Source organism: Urocampus carinirostris, chromosome 2, assembly GCF_059441175.1.
Source record: "Urocampus carinirostris isolate Australia breed hairy pipefish chromosome 2, RoL_Ucar_1.0, whole genome shotgun sequence".
Taxonomy (NCBI): domain Eukaryota; kingdom Metazoa; phylum Chordata; class Actinopteri; order Syngnathiformes; family Syngnathidae; genus Urocampus; species Urocampus carinirostris.
The window spans coordinates 42739842-42759479 of record NC_142350.1 but is presented as its reverse complement, the minus strand read 5'-3'; the positions used below and the strand labels follow the sequence as shown (position 1 = coordinate 42759479).

General features: G+C 38.1%; 1 protein-coding gene across 3 annotated transcripts in view; it reads left to right on the top strand.

Annotated features, from left to right (window-relative positions):
• The window catches only part of mroh1 (maestro heat-like repeat family member 1), a 51241-nt gene extending 34372 nt beyond the window's left edge, over positions 1–16869 (top strand). For all 3 annotated transcript variants that reach the window (XM_088326568.1, XM_088326565.1, XM_088326567.1), the window contains 13 exons: positions 1149–1246; positions 2340–2505; positions 2577–2746; positions 2830–2967; positions 4658–4772; positions 4864–5010; positions 5089–5155; positions 5342–5463; positions 6381–6530; positions 6623–6757; positions 9870–9972; positions 13595–13660; positions 14389–16869. In XM_088326568.1, coding sequence (XP_088182694.1) covers positions 1149–1246; positions 2340–2505; positions 2577–2746; positions 2830–2967; positions 4658–4772; positions 4864–5010; positions 5089–5155; positions 5342–5463; positions 6381–6530; positions 6623–6757; positions 9870–9972; positions 13595–13660; positions 14389–14483 — 1572 coding nt within the window. In that variant the 3' untranslated portion in view covers positions 14484–16869. The remainder of the gene's footprint in view (positions 1–1148; positions 1247–2339; positions 2506–2576; positions 2747–2829; positions 2968–4657; positions 4773–4863; positions 5011–5088; positions 5156–5341; positions 5464–6380; positions 6531–6622; positions 6758–9869; positions 9973–13594; positions 13661–14388) is intronic.
• Positions 16870–19638: the final 2769 nt, after the last annotated feature.

Below are 19638 nucleotides of genomic sequence, written 5' to 3'. Positions count from 1 at the left end.
ACGCCAGGTGTGCACTTTTGGAAGCTGTCCATCACAGACGTGAGGAGACTGGTGTGGACACTGCGGCGGTAGGGGTTTGTGGTTCTGTCCATTGCGGGTGTAGGTCAGTTTATCAAACACCTTCGGTAGTCCAATAATTTGAGGAAAAGGCTATATTGGGGGACAAATGGGGAGTTTTTCAAGGTTCCTTCTTTTTGACAGAGTCTAGCTGTTGGGAAGGAATTTATCCTACACTATTGTACCTTGCTATTCGATGCCTTACTTTATATGCATAATTATGAGCTTGCGGTGTCCCCAAAAAATGAATCCTGAAGCGCCAAATCAGTTATGCAACGCTTCATGTCGGTTTTATAGTGCGTGTGAGCGCGCGCACACATTCGCTGTAATGATTCATATTTGTTGTTTCGTTTGTGAGGCCACCAGACCACATCCTTTCAGAAGTCTGTGTGAATGAGGTATATTACTTACAGAACACTTGTCATTGGTATTGAGGCCTGGGACATGCAACTCGGCTTACTTTTATGTCAGGCCCTCTAAAACCTATAAAGAGAAGGGCAGTGCTACCAAATTCTATGACTCTTCTGCATTTAATTACATTAGTTTACCAGGAAATACACATTTTCTATGAAAACGATGAAAATCCCCCCCCAAGAAATTTTAGGCAATCCTCATTTTTGTATTGACAATGTTGATTGTTCCTTGATTATTAATGATATATTAGTGCCACGTGTTGGACTCTTGAAGTTACAACAGGTTTGGTGTGTGGTTCGTTTTTTATTTGTCTTGAGAACTACTTTCAATTTAGAAATGGCGCTTTTAAATGCTACTATGAAAACATTTTCAGAAACATGAAAATGCTTTTAATACATTCTGAAATAGGATTTTTAGTGTTTGGCAGTTCTGAAAATAATTGGTAAGAAATTGATGGGCAAGGAAAAAAGAGGTCCTGCATCCATGGCAGAGTAGGTTGGCTGGTGTTAAATAGATAAAATAAACAGGATTTTGTGTCTGTTTCTTTTAAATAGAGTATATTTTTTAAAAAGTGTTTTGTTTAAGCAGGATTCTCTCAGTATCTGCACGTAAATGACATATGGTGCATCCCTAATAGCTTCTTTTATTGTGTTTTTAAATAACCTGTTGAATAACAGGTTAGAGTGTCAGTGGGGCAGACTGTGCTCATCATGGCCTCCCAGCATCTCCAGACTGTTATTAATACACTAGTTGAACAACCACTGCCATATGACAGGTAAGTTTTAAAAGAAGTTACAGGTAAGATTGGGCATAAAAAATCCAACCCGATCGAGGCCCACCCGCATGTATTAAAGCCCAACCTAACCTAGGCCCGACCAATTAACTTGATTTGCAGGACTGAGTCGAAAACAAACCTGAAATTTCACATTTTATTTTTGATGACTCGGGAGGAGGAGAGGATATTTCTGAAACCAAATTAAAGCCCGTCTTTTGTAACAAAATTAGATAAAGAAGACCGTATAAACATTTACTCTTTATAATTCTGTGTCTGGAGAGGTTATCATAACCGACAATTTTCCAACATTGACAAAACATTTTAAAAGTTGATGGGAAAATTAAAGGGCCGTCCGTCATTTAGATGTGTTGAAAATTAACCGCAGCAGCAGTAAATCTTTAAGAATCTAGCGCGGCACTTGAAGAGAGAGAGAGGCGGACAAAGAAAAACAATGACAGCCTGTAAATGTTTTATTGTTAGTTTAGTATCCACACATTGTTTTAGTATGTATTTTCATAAACGTAATTCTTAAAAAGTCAACGAGACAGAAACCGGTGTTTTGAAATTCCTTCCTACCCATCGAGACGTCCTACCAATGCCTAGTGCGCATGTTCATAACGCTATAGCCAAGTGTGCCTTTCATAGCAGTGAGTACTTACAATATTCGTTTTTTTTTAGTCCTATTTGATTCTTTCCCTGCTTCAGATCACTGCTGCAGTTTTAAGCCTTGAGTTTTTCTGTGTTTGTTGACTACAGTAATCAAGAAGTGTATGTAAGCATTCATGCCAAACCTCTCATCAGTAAGTTTTGTTTGCAATAATTCGTAGTTTCAGTTTTTCTGATTTTACTTGATTATAAAGAAAACAAAATTGTTGCCGTCAGGTCAGCCCCCTTGGTAAAATGCCTCGACAGGGTAGGACGTTGTCAGCAGAATCATAATGATTGACATATCAGGCTAGGACTCAGACTTGAAAGAAGTACACAATAATACATTTGATGGCTACACACTTGCCTTCCATGAAAGAGTTATTGCAAAATGTTTTGCCGCTCAGACTGCCTTTCAGCCTTTTTTAATGAATTAATTTCTTATCAGCTGGACTCGCGAGATGTGGATGGCTTTGGGAGCAGACCCCCTAGTGGCGAGTCAAATAATAGAAATGGTGATGGAAAAACTTGCCACCATGGCGCCCTATGTGGACAAGCGAGAGTCCATGATTATAGGTGGAACAACTAAGGTTGCTACCAATAAGCCACTTGCGGTAAGTAATAAACATTGCATGCAATGTTGCAGTACTGTTAAAATGTATTGATGATATTTTTGCTTTCCTAGATGACATGTGGTCTCAAGGAATTGTTGTTAAATGGCCAGAGCCAGGAGCCTGCACTAAGCAAGTTTTCTCAGCTATTCTCCTGTCTCATTGTCAGACTGGCAGTGAGTGTTGGCGTCTCTGCCCCCAAAAATAGCACCACCAAACACACGGCCTCCGTCCATGTTGCTGGGTTGGCATATTTCTCGTCTCTTTTTTGCTGCCAATGCCGAGCAGATTAGTGACTGATCATTTTTGGATTTTGTCTGTATCCAGAGTGGCGGCTGATGCACTGAGAATCTTGCTCGCAAGAGCTCAGTTAAATGAAGTGTTGAAAAGACTGGATGAGGAAAAAGCTTGGGAGGCGACAAGGGAACAGAAGACACACATTATTGGAGTAACGTTACTAGCGAGGTAAATGCATTGCATAGTGTTTAACCTCTTTTTTTTAAACTAGAACTACACTGAAAAATGTTTTAGTCCATTGTCCTTCAAGTTTAGTCATTTCAATTATATTTTCCTCATAAAATATATTGTTTCTTAAGTTAAATAATAAAATTGTTGCTATCATGTGAAAGAAATCTCATTTTTTATCATTTTATTCATTTTATTCTTTATAAAATGTTTACAATATGTAAATAACAATGTTTAAATTACCATGTCATAAATAAATTTGAAATGTAAATGCAAACATTGGCATCTAAACATATTAAACATTACATAAATAGGGCTAGCAAATACTACATTTTTTAAATTTACAATGCCAGTTCAAAACAAATTATGAAATGCACATTTTTGTTAAAAATTGTGAAAACTGAAAGGAAAAAAAAATCAAGCAATGCTACTTTTGTATTGATAATGTTGATTGTTCCTATGTTTTTCACGGTGCATTAGTGCCATCTTGCTGGACGCTTGCAGGACCAGCAGGTTTGATTTGAACCATTTTCAACTTTAAAATGCTCTAAAATGGTTTTGTTTTTTAAATCTAAAAATTCTCTTTTCATTCTAAAATACCATTTTCTATGTTTGGCAGCTGCCTGTGAAAGTCAAAAAATGCACACTGCTAAAAAGGTTTAAAAAAAAAAAGCTTATTCTGAGTAAATATTTCCTTATATTTGCTCAACATTAACTGATTTTTGGGAAGTTATTTTAGAAAACAACAAACTAATCTTTTCCACAACGCATGCACTTTAAATACAAAATAACAGTGACGTGTGGAAACATTTATGACACCCATTGAGAGAAATTGGTCCAGGTTGTTGCTGCGTTTGTAAGGCCACCATATAGTACATAAAAGGAGCGTTTTGGAGGTTTAACAGTACTTTTTTGAAACGTGCTAAGTTTTTATTTACTAAATACTCACTGTATATCAACTTATTTTAACCATAAATCAAGTCCTCAATTGATATCTGAATCCAAACAGCAGTGGAAGTTATCAAAAACGCTACTGTTCTTTATCGTTGGCGTCAATATTCTTTTGCTGAAGTTTCATTTAATAGTTGAGGAACGAACAAGCTAATGCAACTTGGTCCCATGCCATGGAAACCAACAAGGACAACAATACAAAAGAATATGTCTTTGTTGCAATCTGGCACTATTCCCCTCAATATTTTGACCCTGGCACTGTAGTCTAGAAATATTTGGCTCAAATTTTACGCACGTAGCCTTCACTTGCATTTTTTTTCTTTAGTAATTATGTGGTTGTTTTCGTAGTCGCCATCTTGAATGGTCACATGATTTGAAAACACGTAATGTAAACAACTCAGAGCAGAAATTAAAGCAGCACAGCTGTATACAGCATCAGGTGTGGAGGGGCACGCTGCTGTCAGCATTTTGCAACCGTGGGTATCGATGCTAAATTCCCCATGTGGTTGGCGCCATGTGGGCTTTAGTGGAATCCCAAGGCATTACAAGGACACTGATCTTTTCCCCACTTTTTTACTCCAGTAAGATGTTCCTAGAACACCTTTTGAAATAGTCATCAGAAAAACAGCTTTAAAATAGAGCCGTGCACTGCTTATCCGACGTTATCCATATCTGACAATCTCACTCGCCTTTTATTCCCCTTTTCTCCTCTTGCGCTCTGTTTTCCTCTCATCAACAGAGCGATGGCAAAACATGCCGGTCCCAGGTTGCCGTCCATTGTCGAGTGTTTATGCCCTTCCTTGAACAGCATTTATGAGTGTCAGCGGATCACCATCACTGCTTTCTTCTCTGAGGTGAACACTGACAAATGATATCACTTCACATTTATTTGACATTTTTTAACGTTCACAAAATTCTGAAGCAGATGACTCTCTTTAATTTTAGCTCTTGAATCATCACGTGGCTACGGAGTTGATGTTTATCGATGTGTTGATGAACAACATGATGGAAAGAATATCAGATCCTTGCTGTACCGTGCGCATGTTGGCCATGCGAGGTCTCGGCAACATAGCAGTGGGATCACCTGAAAGGGTACACGCACGCAAATACATGTGCCAATGCCGACCAAACTACCGTATGGTTTACTTCATCTTTACTTCTTTGCTACAGGTAAACAAATATGCCAAAGAACTGCTGGCAGCTATGAGTTCAGGCATGGAGGAGAAGGATGATCCAGGTATGTGTCATGGTGGGCAATGCCACAATAGATTAAATTATTTGGGTTTACCAATTTTCTGATACAGTAAAGATTGCAAGGGTATTGGGGTTAATCTTTTGTGTGCTGTTGTTTTAAACCAGTTTTAGCCTATTTAGTTGTCCATTCATAATTTGTATATATGTTGTACTCTGTTCTTATGTGCAGGCAAGCTGATTACTCTTGAGGCAATGTCAGGTCTGTCTAAAGTCTTGCTCTACCTGGACAAGAAGAATGTCCATCTATTGGTGGTTTATATTTTCATGAAGATCAAACCCTTTTTAGAGAATGTAAGTGAAACAGCAGGTGTTCATTTTTTAAATTAAATGGTATTATAAGAAAAATACATACCTAAATACTGTAAATTCCTGACTACAAGCTGACACTTTTTTGCTGCATTTTAAACACTTTCGGGGTGAAACCAAGGAAAACAACAAATTGCTCTTTTCCACAGCGCATGTGCTCAAAATACCAAAAAACGCGGCAACATCTGAAAACATTTATGACACCCTTTGACTGAAATTAGTCCACGTTTTTGCCAACATTATTCATACGACAAATAACAGAAGAAAAGCGGGAGATTAGACAGTACTTGATATTTCAACTTTTTCACCCACAAATCATGTCCTCAATTTTGACATCCGATTGAACAGCAGTGGAAGTTATCCATCAAAAACGATACTCTTGTCTTGCTGTACTGGGCATCAAGTTCAGGTCACTGAAGTGTTCTTTACTCCTTGAGGAACGATGACAAGTAAATTAAATCTAGTCTGTTACCACTGCAACCACCGTTCGCAACAACACAAAAGACATGTTTGTGTTGCAATCTGGCACTATCCTCCATAGTATGGTTGTCCTGGTGCTATCGTCGGGAAATATATGGCTCACAATTTATGCGATGCACCCCTCATTCACATTTTTTTTGGGCACAGTTGTAAATATGTGCTTGTCTTTGTAATCGCCATCTTGAATGTTCAAGTGATCCGAAAACACATAATGAAAACAAATCTGGAAGAAAACTCATGCGGTTTGAGTCAGATGAAGGGCTTAAAATGTCAGAAATTGATGTGAATCAGTTCATTTTTCAGTTGCTTAAACCTGTGCTTAAAATTCGGTAAGGCTTGGTCAAAGACAACATTGCATTTCATTCTTAAATTTGAGCATGCAGATTTTAATCAGGTGCGCTCTGTAATGTTCCAATTACTAGGAGAATGATGAGATTCGCTCTGCTTCTATTCACCTAATGGGAAAGCTGTCCAAGTTTGGATCTGGTGAGCCGTTGTTCAAAGACCAGATACACAATGTTTTGGTCAGCCTGCTTTTACATTTAGTTGACCCTAACCCACATGTGGTCAAGGTAGGAAATAACGCAAACGCATGATCAAGATATTGGCATTGAAAACTGTCAGAGTGATTTTTTTTTTTCCTTCTTCAAATATTTGTATTCAGGCATGTAAGTATGCAATGCGTGTGTCCGCTCCAATGGTGGGCTCGGAGCAGATCACAGCCATGTTTCAGAACCACCTGTACGAAGAGAAGAGCTTGCACTATGGGGAGTTTATCAACGATCTCACCAAGTATCTGGTGAGAAAGACGAGACTTAACTGGGCTATACACGTGCAAATAAGCACAATGAAGAATGATTGATTCATGTGTTATTTGAAATGAAGGGCCACCTGTCACAACCAGTGTTTCCAATACCATATGAAGTCTCTGGTGGGCTGCCAGGGTTTAGTTAGTACTGCCAGGGTCTCATGAATTTAATTATTAAAGATATAATACTATTTCTAATCTATATATTAATGCGAAATCAATCAAAATAACTAAGATATCATATTTTAAAAATATAGCAAACACCATGATGTGCTTGATTGCACCTTTGTTTGTCCTCTAACTGGCTTTTGGTTAATTGGTTGATTGGTTAAAAAGTGTGTTTTTGTCACTATCGCTGAACTAATTTGTTCACTGAGCAAAGAGGGAGGTTATGGGGTGTGGGCAGAGTGGCACATTGAGCACACGAAGAGGTATAGAGAAAATAATGAGCCTAAGCAGGACAATTATACTAATTTGGACTAATTTTATTTATATAAAAGACTCTAAAGTAGAATGTTCCTAAATGCAAATATTCCAAAGAGACAGATGTTTTTTTTCTTTTTGTTTTACAAATTTTGGTTTTTATTCATCTGTGTTGTTTTAGGCTAGATTGTTTAAAAGTTGTACTGTTAAGAGCACATATTTTTATTTTTTAACTTGTCTTGTAGTTTGTTTTTCAAGGATTCTGTGTTGCTTGACTTTTAAGTTTAAATTAGCTAAAAATTAATTGTTGAATGAAAAAGTAAAGGCCAGTATAATATAGTAGTGTATACATTTTATCCATTTGCTTAATGCATAATGTTACATTATCATTCGTAATATATTGGGTAAAGCAACAAAAGAAATCTGAAAAGTCGTTCGGGAGCCGAAATGGCCAGCTCTCTGTAGTCAGCCTAGCTGATAGAGCCGGTTCTCTAAAAAGAGCCAGAAATCCTATCATTAATAAGTTGCGCGTTACAATAACGGACGTGCACTAAACGTCATCCCTCTCTGTCCCGATGATGACGAAGGGAATTTGTATTTTTTTTTTTTTAGAAGAATAAAGCTTTGAAGCGTCAAACTGTCGGTACTTTTCTTAGCTTTTCTCCCCACACAACACATACACGACATGTGGGCGGCCTACACATGACCATACGTGTCATACGGTGGATACAGGAAGCAAAACAAGGCACTAAGTGTGTTGGCAAATATCAAATCAAAGCCACTTCTGCCATCTAGTGATCGATCATACTGAAATAAGAGGCTTGATACTCACCTTTACAGAAGTAAAAAAAATAACAACAACAAAACAAAAAAAACAACGTATTTTTACGTTTTAGCACTGAATGAGTTAATCAGAGGAGCTGGCTGAGGTTGACCTGGTCTGCAATAACCTCCTGTAAGCCATTGAAGAAAAACCGGCATCCTGTCATAGCAAAAATCACAAACGCAGCAGTACTGATACTTAACACTGTAATTTACCAAATTATTGATATGAGTTTTAAATTAAATTAAATTTCAAATCAATATCAGTGATTTGGTCTGTTTACTCACCAATACGATATCTTAAAGTGTCTGCAGGGGAACATCACATTTCCTTTAATGTTATTAGATGACGAGCAGATTTCTTTTGCATTAAACTCCTGTCTTAATTACAATGTTTTATGGGTATTTTACAACTAGTGTATTTGTGATTCAATAGTTTACAAGGGCACATATTCATCATAGATCTAGATTTTTGATTTTGCTCTAAAAATGCACCAGATTGATGCTTTTGAGTTTAAAATGTACTGTATTTTTTGGGGGTGGGGCATTCCCCCAGAGCCCCCTCCACAGTCCACCCACCAGGGTCTCGCAAAATTCTTTGGGGAACACTGACAAGTTTAGGGCTGTTCACAAATCATTTGGTTTTGTCAGTCCAGATTATTTACGTTCCATTTTTGTTAAAACGGGGGGCTCAATCTCGTGGCCTGCGGGACGTCTGTGGCCCACAAGATGATAGTTCGTCGTCCCTGCCTTAATATGAAATGAATGTTTGTGCACTCTGCACGGCTTTGATATGGATGCTACCTCCTTGCTAATTAGTGAGGCATGGATTAAAATTCACACGCTAATGTTTTCACCCAAGGCAGTAACTATACGTTTCAAGCAATTAACAGATTCAATGAATCATTTTTGCCGCCGAATCGTAAAGTATTTTACTTTAATTGATACACAGAACTAGAGATTTCCAGAGTATGTGAAGAGATGGTCCTTGCTGCTTAACGGAAGCTTAAAGGACAGTAGATTCAGTTTGCACTTAACTTTAGTACAGTTTCTACCTTTTAGTTTGTTAGATTTTTGTACTCAATTATTTGGGTTTAATTATTGGCTCTATCCTTTTTCTTTATCAATTCATATATTTTTTTTAAAAATCGATCTTAATGTTCTGTAAAAGATCTTAGAACAGTGGAACCCTTTCCGGTGAGAAAGGAGTTATGACCCAACCTCTCCCAGACCTTAACTCCAGTGCCCCCTACATTAAATTGAGCTTGAGACCCCTCTGCTTAAGGGACACTGTGTAATAGTTGACCATTAGATGTCACTCTATTTTGTAGTCCAGCTGAAAACGAACACTACAAAGCACAAGAAAGAACATAAACTACAAATATTCAAAGTCACCAAACCGCACCATTTTTTTCAGTTCCATCAGTGGATTAAAAAAAATGTTTTTTTTTTCTTCAAATCCCACACTCTCATCTGATTTTATTAACCCAATACTGCCCGTGACTCAAAAGGTGCCCACCCCTGTGCTAGATAACACACTTGAAATATTTTAAAATGAGTAAATTGTTCCTTAAAATAAGCAATAATGTTATCAATGGAGTAAGAATTTCTTTCTTGCAGCATAGTCTCACAATCTTGTTTTAGCCCAAAAAAAGTTTGCACAAATGCAAAACCCATCAGGGCTCACACATGAGACAATAGTCTCCTTCTTAGACAAATGATAAAGTACAGATTAGTGGAGGAAAATGTATTTTCTAAATCAGTTTTCCAGATTATTTTACAATTGTTTATGTTTGAGTATGTATTATAAGAACCATTATTAAAATATTTGTTTTTGTACTTTTTTGTACTTATGCAGATTCAAGACTTTCCTGGGATGCTGAACTTTTACCACATCTCTGTTCTTCAGTTTTTCAAAAGCAACTGGTCGCAAGTCCGAGCTGGAGCTGCAATGTTCATAGGTACAACAATACAGTCATTGATTGCCTGTTCACTAATTGCTCATTCATATGATAAAAATCAGGTTTTCTTAGTCGGATTTACCTTAATTGTATGCTAGGGGTGGGCGGCGAGTCAAAAATAGTACCGTATTTTCCTAGCAGGCCTGATTACATGGAGTGCCCCCAAAAATGGTCTTTTGTGATTAAAACTATGGACTGAAGGGCTTGAGTTGCATAAAAAACAAACTTTTGCAGTATTTGCACATTCATTGATCAGTCAGAATATTGCATAAAGTTGCTATCAATTGCAAACCTGAATGCAACGGGAAGCAAAGCCAGATCACGGCGTTAAGTGCGCCAGATCCCATCCACTAGACCCCTAGGCTGTCCAGCCAACTTGCAAAGTCTTCACCAAGTTCACGAGATTCTGAACTAAATGACAATGAGAGCATTGAGGGAAGTAATTCATTCATTCTGAACTGAATGAGGAGAGTGGCCTTGTGGGAAATAACTTGGTCATACTGAAAACTATGAATAAACGCAGGGCCGCACGTAGTCAAACATTTGTCTCTTGCAATGCTTAGTTTAAGCTGAAAAGTGAAACAACATTACTCATTACGTATTTGGTACCATGAGTAAAAGTAGTGTGATAATGAGACTAGACCTCATGCGTTTTCACAAGTTGTGTGTATCCTTAGGAGCTTAGTGGATGGGAACCAGCGCACTTCATGGTGCAATCTAGGTTTGATTCCCACTGCAATTAATGTTATGCAAGTATGTATAACCAGCCATGTAAGTCAAAACTGTCACTATTGCTATTTAGTTTTATCCCTTTTGCCACTATTGCTATGTAATTGCAGTCAGCAATTTATTGACCCCTAAATAATTGCACAGTAATGGTACCACATTTCCAATTTCATCTGCATAGATGGCTCCCGGTTTATGGGGAGGGTTTGGTTTCTTTAACCACTAGTCTTAGGGTCACCATTTCCTGTGGTTTGTCTTGGACAAGTACAGCCTGGTGGTGCTCATCCCATCTCCAGGCCAACATATGTTTACGTCATTTAAATAAGTGAATAAACGATCTAATATTTTAGTTTATCCATCATATATATTCACATATAAGCCTTCATCACATACAAACTGATTTTGGCCAATTGTAAATGGGTTATGGGTATTTCGGTCACGACCCACATCTACTACAGGTCAGGAACGTAAATTGAGAGGTTCACGTTTTTGGCTCAGCTCCTTCACCACAACAACACCTAGAGTCTTTAAAAACTCAGAGCATATCTCATCTACCCCTGGGGATTAATCACCAAAGAGCCTTTTTCCTACCTTCGTGACTTCAACCTCAGAGATTGGAAAGACAGTCTCAGGGTCTTTGAACTTTTCTTCCTCAAAGAAAGTCAAGTTAGTGGAGTTTAGGAGGTCTTCCAAGTATAATGCACACCGTTTCACTATGGATAACTGATCCTGCCATATGTAGAAATACAGTGGCTTGCGAAACTATTCGGGCCCCTTGTACTTTGTGACCTTTTGCCACATTTCAGACTTCAAACATCAAGATATAAAACTGTATTTTCTTGTGAAGAATCAACAATGAGTGGGACACAGTCGTGAAGTGGAACACACTTTATAGGATATTTTAAACTTTTTTAACAAATTAAAAACGATTGAGTTAATACTTTGTAGCGCCACCTTTTGCTGCGATTACAGCTGCAAGTCGCTTGGGGTATGTCTCGATCAGTTTTGCACATTGAGAAACTGATATTTCTGCCCATTCCTCCTTGCAAAACAGCTCAAGCTCAGTAAAGTTGGATGGAAAGCGTTTGTGAATAGCAGTTTTCAGTTCTTTCCACATATTCTCAAATGGATTGAGGTCTGGACTTTGACTTGGCCATTTCAACACCTTGATATGTTTTTTGGTGAACCATTCCATTGTAGCCTTTGCTTTATGTTTTGGATCATTGACTTGTTGGAAGACAAATCTCCGTCCCAGTCTCAGGTCTTTTGCGGACTCCATCAGGTTTTCTTCCAGAATGGTCCTGTATTTGGCTCCATCTGTCTTCCCATCAATTTTCACCATCTTCCCTGTCCCTGCTGAAGAAAAGAAGGCCCAAACGGTGATGCTGCCACCACCATGTTTGACTGTGGGGATGGTGTGTTGAGGGTGATGAGCTGTGCTGCTTTTATGCCAAACATAGCGTCTCGCATTGTTGCCGATAAGTTCGATTTTGGTCTCATCTGAGCAGAGCACCTTCTTCCACATGTTTGGTGTGTCTCCTAGGTGGCTTGTGGCAAACTTTAAATGACACTTTTTATGGATATCTTTTAGAAATGGCTTCCTTCTTGCCACTCTTCCATAAAGGCCAGATTTGAGCAGTAAACGACTTATTTTTTGTCCTATGGACAGATTGTCCCACCACAGCTGTAGACCGCTGCAGTTCATCCAGAGTGATCATGGGCCTCTTGGCTGCATCCCTTATCAGTTTTCTCCTTGTATGCGCTGAAAGTTTAGGGAGAGGGCCCGATCTTGGTAGATTTGCAGTGGTCTAATACTCCTTCCATTTCAATATTATTGCTTGCACGGTGCTCCTTGGGATGTTTAAAGCTTGGGAAATCTTTTTGTATCCAAATCCAGCTTTAAACTTCTCCACATCAGTATCTCGGACATGCCTGGTGTATTCTTCGTTCTTCATGATGTTCTCTGCGCTTTAAACAAACCTCTGAGCCTATTACAGTGCAGGTGCATTTTTACAGAGACTTGATTACACACAGGTGGATTTAATTTATCGTTAGTCATTTAGATCAACATTGAATTATTCAGAGATCCTCACTGAACCTCTGGACAGAGTTTGCTGCACTAAAAGTAAAGGGGCCGAATAATTTTGCACACCCACTTTTTCGTTTATTTGTTAAAAAAGTTTAAAATATCCAATAAAGTGTGTTCCACTTCATGATTGTGTCCCACTTATTGTTGATGCTTCACAATAAATTACAGTTTTATGTCTTGATGTTTGAAGTCTGAAATGTGGAAAAAGGTCACAAAGTTCAAGAGGGCCAAATAGTTCTGCAAGCCACTGTACATGTATAAATTAAAACATACCTTATGTGAAAAGTCTGCCCCTTGATTCAAATATGTGAGAACGGATCCACATTTCAAGAACAGATTTACTATAACATGTAAAAAAAAAAAAATCAATCTTCTGACTTACAAATATTTGTTATCTTGTGAAACAGTAGCTAATTCATGAGGATTTAACTAAACTGGTTGACCCCTTATTCAGTACAGCAGGTCCTGACATCTTCCATTCATATCAGCTCTTTATTCTATGGAGGACCAGTCTTGCATTATTTAGAAACAAATGTAGAAATAAACACGTACAGCTATATGCCATATATATGCATACCTAAAATATGACCTACTTGCAATTTCTGTATGTATTTTGTCATTTATTCAATTTAGTATCGCGACTTGTGCTCCACAGAGAAACTGTCATTCTTGATTACTAATTTTAAAATATAATTTTCAAAATATATCTTTCCCTATTAGCATTCTCCTATTAGAGAAACATTTCTTGTAATTAAGATATTTGTATGCAAAATGGTTGATGTTGATCTGTATGTGTGATTTTATCAGGTTTCCTACTAGGGAACCTTCCAGGGGAGCTTCACTCTCACCTTAACATGGGCGCCATTACAAAAGGTGAAGTCAATATTCCATTTTAAAAGATGGAATACAATGTCTTAAGACAGGGGTCGGGAACCTTTTTGTCCCAAATAGCCATAAAAGCAATATATATAATTTTTTGGAGTGGGACACACCGTATATTTTTAGACACAATTCAACATAACTGCCAGACGTAAAAATGTCACGAAATACTGCAATGAGAGTTCACAGATTTCTATTTCCCTGGAGTGCAGTGAGTGCATACGAGAGAGAGAAAGAGGGGCTCGTGCCGTGTGTGCAAAGATCCGCTCACCCAATCAAATTGCTCTCTGTGCTTGGCTGGCGGTTTTAAGTGTTTACAGTTTGTTCTATGGGTTTTCATCGTAAAGTGTCTCAACAGGGAACAGATTATTTAATTTTAATGGGTTCCTTAAGAATGTACAGCCGAAACACGGTCTGTTGCTATGACACTCTGTTAACCGTAGCTGAGAATGTGCCCTATCTATATTGGACTGAACCATTGTTTACTGGATCAAACCATATGCAGTAACAGCATTGGCTTAAATAGGTCATTTTAAATGACACTGAGAAAATTAGCTGTAATTTTATCTGTGCGTTTATCAGACGCCACTGGTCTCAGCCAGATGTGCTCATGAGAAAACCCATAACTGGCTCGCGGGTCATAGGTTCCAAACCCTGTCTTAAGGCTTTACTTTATTGTAATATTTTTTGTTAATATGCGATTTTTGTATTTTGATGGTTAGGCCTGGTAACGCTGCTCCAAGATCCTGACCCTGTGGTACGAGTGAAGGCTGCAGAGGCCATGGGAAATTTTCCACTCGGATCTGCAAGTAATTAAATTGCTGGCAAGTGGTTGTCATCATAAACGGGTTGATCACTTTTTAATTGGTCATGCAATTAGTCATGGCTGTAGATGAATATAGTGCAAAAGCACTGTTTTCAAGCCTTTAAAGAAGACTTGTTTAATGACCTCATGCACGTGACACAATGTTCACATTGGCAAAAATTTGCACTTAAATACCGTACGTGATTGACCTCGTTCATTTTTTGTTCAAAGCAGTCGCTCATTAGTTTTATACTCACCCATTTCAAATGAAGTTCCAATAAAAATAAAAGCATCATACAAGAGTTGGCTACCGTAAATTCCAGACTACGGAGCGCACCTGATTAAAAGCCGCATGCTCAAATTTCAGAACAAAACTCAATTTGTCCTCGTGCGACCCCGCGACTTTAAATCCGATGAGACAATCGTCTTTGAGGAGATTAAAACCACATATATTTACTACTGCACAAAAAGAAAATGTAAAAGGAGGGCTGTGTCACATAAAATGTAGTTCAAGAAAACCGCGCCAGGGAAACCATATTGCGGAGAGAACTGCCAGATTGCAACAGGGACGTTTATTTTCATGCCGTTGCCAGTTTGATATGCATTTCATGTGATTACTATGTTACCACCAGGTTGTAAATATTAGAGGTTGAAATCGGCTCTGTCGTGTCAGTTAGAGATTAAATTGGCAAGAAAATCACAATGACCGTCTGCAGACTTCCCAAGTGGTCTTTTTTCACACACACAAAAAGAACAAGCTGCACTGTATTTAACGCTGCAGTGTTGGAAATATTGCAGCTTGTAGTCTGGAATTTATGGTTATCATGTTCAACTCGCATTGAATTTAGGTTGGTAAAATGTTGTTTTTTTGGGCATGTAATTACTAACTGGAAATTCTCGGTACGAGATCGCAGAGTAAGTGTATTTATTCGTAGTAGCTTCTTTTTCTTGAAAGTAAATTTCTACCCCAAAAAAACCAACAAAACATCCCAACTCATTGGAAATATCATATTTTAGCAACCAAAGAGCCATGACATACTGTACACTTGCACTTATGTTCCTACCTAAATTGTTGACAAATGTAGTATTTAATACTGACGAATTGTTTCTTCGATAGGCACAGCGTGTATTATTTGGCAGATGGACGTCACTGTATTATGTTGTGCAATCAAAAACGAGTGCCAGAAAGAATACAAGATAGATTACAAAATACAGAGACTCTGTGATCAAACTGGACCATTTTTCTTATTTTTTTAGCCAAGTCTTTCTTTCACGAGAGGGTGCTAAATAATACACGCTGTCCATTTTAAGCAGGGGTGTCAAACGGGCAGCGCGCGGATCGGATCAGGCCCGCCAAGGGATTGAATCCGGCCCGCGAGACAATGCTCGGAGAAGCGCAGGAGAAAAACGAGCTGCTGGTTGAAATATATCCACTTGATTTTGCCCAAATGCTGTACCTGTATTTCTTTTGTGCTCTCTTTCTCTCTCTCTCTTTCATTCTGTCTCTCTTTTTCCTTCTCACTCTTTTTTCTCTTTTCTTTCTATCTCTTTTTCTTTCTCTTTCTATTTTTTTCTTTCTTACTTTTTCCTTTCTTTCTCTCTTTTGCTCTCTTTCGCTCTCTCTTTCCTTCTCTCTCTCTCTTTCATTCTCTTTCTCTTTTTCTTTCTCTCTCTCTCTTTTTTTTCTTACTTTCTTGCTTTCTCTTTCGCTGTTTTTTACTCCCTCTCTTTCGCTCTCTCTCCTTCTCCTTTTCTATCTTTTTTTCTTCCTCTCTAATCTACTTGTACACCCCCCGAGTGAATGTTATCGTGTGGCCCCCCGAGTTAAAATGAGTGTGACACCTCTGCTTTTAAGGACGTTGGACTTTTCCATGTAAATGTGTCAAATAGGGTTGTATATTTTAGCTGTGTCTTTGCCTTTTTATGACACATGCTATATCCTCACAAAATCTCTGCCAACATTTCCTGAATGCAAATCACTTCAGTGTTCATAAAACTCCTTCTAAATCTCCCCTGTTTAGTGTTATTACACTGGGAAATGCCACCTCAACCGTCACATAGCAGCCGTTAAATGTTCATTAAAATGTCACAACTTATAAGTTTTAGAAAAACTGTCAATCCCTTTAATGTTGGAACGAACTTGATTCATTTGTGCCAAAATGTCTTTTTGAGAATAGTTTTATTCGTGTAGTTATATCACAATGTGTGTTGTTTCTCCTAACACTGTGCTTCCTTGTGTAAATGGTTGCATATAAGCCTGGTGTTGATTTGAGATATTGACGGACGGGATCTGTAATGTAAATATTCACGTAATTCAGGCAAGGAAATCTTTCTTTTTCAGTAGCACTTTACAATTTGCTGTTTTACTTAATAAAGGGGATGCATTTTTACACAGTAATCCCTTGCTGTATCGCAGTTTTTCTATGTTTTCATTGTAAATTATGTTCTGCATTTTGATTGGCTAAACAGTTGCTCTGCCCCCTGTATCCTATTCTACCTCTGTGTCAATGACATTGCAGTGGCGAGCTCTACACATGTAAAACGGCTTGACGTACCTACGTTATAGATGCGCAAATCTTTTTCATTTTCAAGTTTCTTCAAAAGCCATCTTGTCAACAAAACAAATGGACCCACAAGACCATAAAAAGGCAGAGGAAGATGCTTTCTATTGCCAACAAATTTGGACTTTTACATTGGCTGAACTTGCTCTGTAACCTCATGCAGGTCTTTGGCGCTCCCTAGTGGCTCCCTGGCCCTTTTTTTTTTAAAAAAAAAACGTTTGATAATGCAAATTATATTGTTTCTGTAGGACAACACCTGAGGGTAAATGCAGTTTTCCATAACGTCCACATGATGAAGGAAAAGTATCATGTCAAGTTGATCTTGTCCTTAATCTATAAAGTTATGCAATAAAAGGGCAAGATTACTTTTTAAGATTATAATTTAACAGTACAGAAATTATTTGTTTAAAAAAATGTTAAAGATCTGAAATCTCACCCTAAAGGCAGAGCGCTTTTCTCATTTTATTTTTTTTTGTTTCTTAGGATAATGTATCTTATTTTTCAAAATATCTTAGCAAAATGACATAGCAGATAATAGAATGATTTCTTCTACTAAGGAAATGTTTTCTACCAAGATTAGAAGACAATCGTCAACCTTTTGGTAGATGAGAAAATGTTGCTTATTTTGTATCTACATTTTCTTTTTGCACAAAAACAAAATACTTAAAAGTGAGCTCAATTTTTTGCCAATAAGATTTCTTGCAGTATCTGAACTTCATTGCAAATAAAGACTATCCTAGAAATGGACAAAATGTTCTCATATCTGCCTCTTTTTTTCCCCTATTTTATGGGAACTAAAATCAGCCAGAGGGGTGAGCAAAATTTGATTGGCGAGAATCCTTAAAACACATTTAAAACTCTTGTCCATTTAAAAACCATCATGACAATATAATGAGCATGTCATAATCTGCAAATGAATGCTCACTGGGACTAACATTCAATCTGAATGTTGGATGATTCCCAGTAGCCAACATCGAATACCAAAAAGGGGGAAAAATGAGGACCGTAAATGAGAATGATGAACTAAAGCATAGGGGCACAGTCCTGAGGTCATGAGATTGATCCTTCCTGTGTGGAGTTTGCATGTTCTCCCCGGGCTCTCCGGTTTCCTCCCACATTCCCAAAAACATGCATGTCAGGTTAATTGGCCGGTCCAAATTGTCCCAAGGTGTGAATGAGCGAGCGAGTTGTCGGTCTCTGTGTGCCCTGCGACTGGATGGCAACAAGTTCAGGGTGTCCTCTGCCCACTGCCTGAAGATAGCTGGGATGGGCTCCAGAACCCCTGCGACCCTACTGAGGATAAGCGGTGCAGATAATGGATGGATGGAACTAAAGCATGCAGTATCCCTGAAATTGTTCTAAAGGGGAAGAAAACTGTAGGATCTTTCAAGTATATATTTTCGAATTTTACCAGAAAAACAAGTTGAAATAACTTTAAGGGACACTGTTTAATATATGTCACTGTAATGTGTCTTGCAACCAAAAATGGCCACTAAAACACAAGGATACAAACTCAAGAGGTCGAAGTGACCAGAACACACCATTTATCTTGTTTTTTTTGCCCACCCTTTTAAAAAGTTTTTTTATGTCACTGTAGCAGCAAGATGGCAGACAAATATGACAGCTGCCTTTTTGTAAGGTTTGTGTTATGTAAAAAAAAAAAAAGGAAAAAAATGTAATTTCTTAACCTTTGAGTATTTTAAAATATGGATGTTTATGTGATCATTATTTTTTATCATTTAGATCATTGTTGCTTTTTGTTGTTTTTTAGCACTAGGGTGTGCTAAAAGTACACAAAATTAGACTTAAAATTAGCAACGTTTTCTGCCAATTGGATAAAATGTATTTTTTTCACAGTGTATAGTATTCTCACTAACTCACCGTTTTTTTCACTTAATCCCGGGTTCTGTTTTCTCCTTTCAGCTGCTGTCCCTAGTCTAAATTTCTGTGTTTTTTCCTCCCGCCTCGACTCATCATCTTTCCTTTATTAGTACTCTGTTCCCTTGGTTCATTGCTAGTTGTTGCCTTTCCCAGCACCCCTGTCACAGTGCTTTTGTCTACCCAGTGTATGAAACCCCTGCCTGAATTCTCTTGACTTCAAATACTGCCTGATGAACTTGCTGCTTGCACTCATTGAATTCCCAAGTATTTTTCCTATATATTTGATAACGCTGGTTTGCCCCTGGTGTTCTGGACCCTTGCCTCGCTGCCTGTCTTTCCTTGTGATCCCAACAGATTTCCTGACATCATGTGCAGAGAAATGTTCTAAATGCAACTGCAAAGGACAGACCTGCAGATACCCTTTGTTTGATAAGATGTATCCAATAAACAATTTAAAATAAAACCTAAAAGAATTTCTTCCGCACAATTTGTCCATGGGAGTATAAATGACCCAAATGAGTCGAAAAAGTTTCATCTCTTTTTTAGCTAAAACAGCTTCGACATTTTATAAATAGCAGTTGGCATCACAGGAGTCAGCAGAATCTTTGATGTGTGATGCAACGTGCAGTATACCGAGTGAAACACTTGCGACAATGTTCCAAGCCTAAGAATAGACAAATCGGGAGGATCCCACTGCGCGGTAAAAACAGGAAATGGGACAGTGA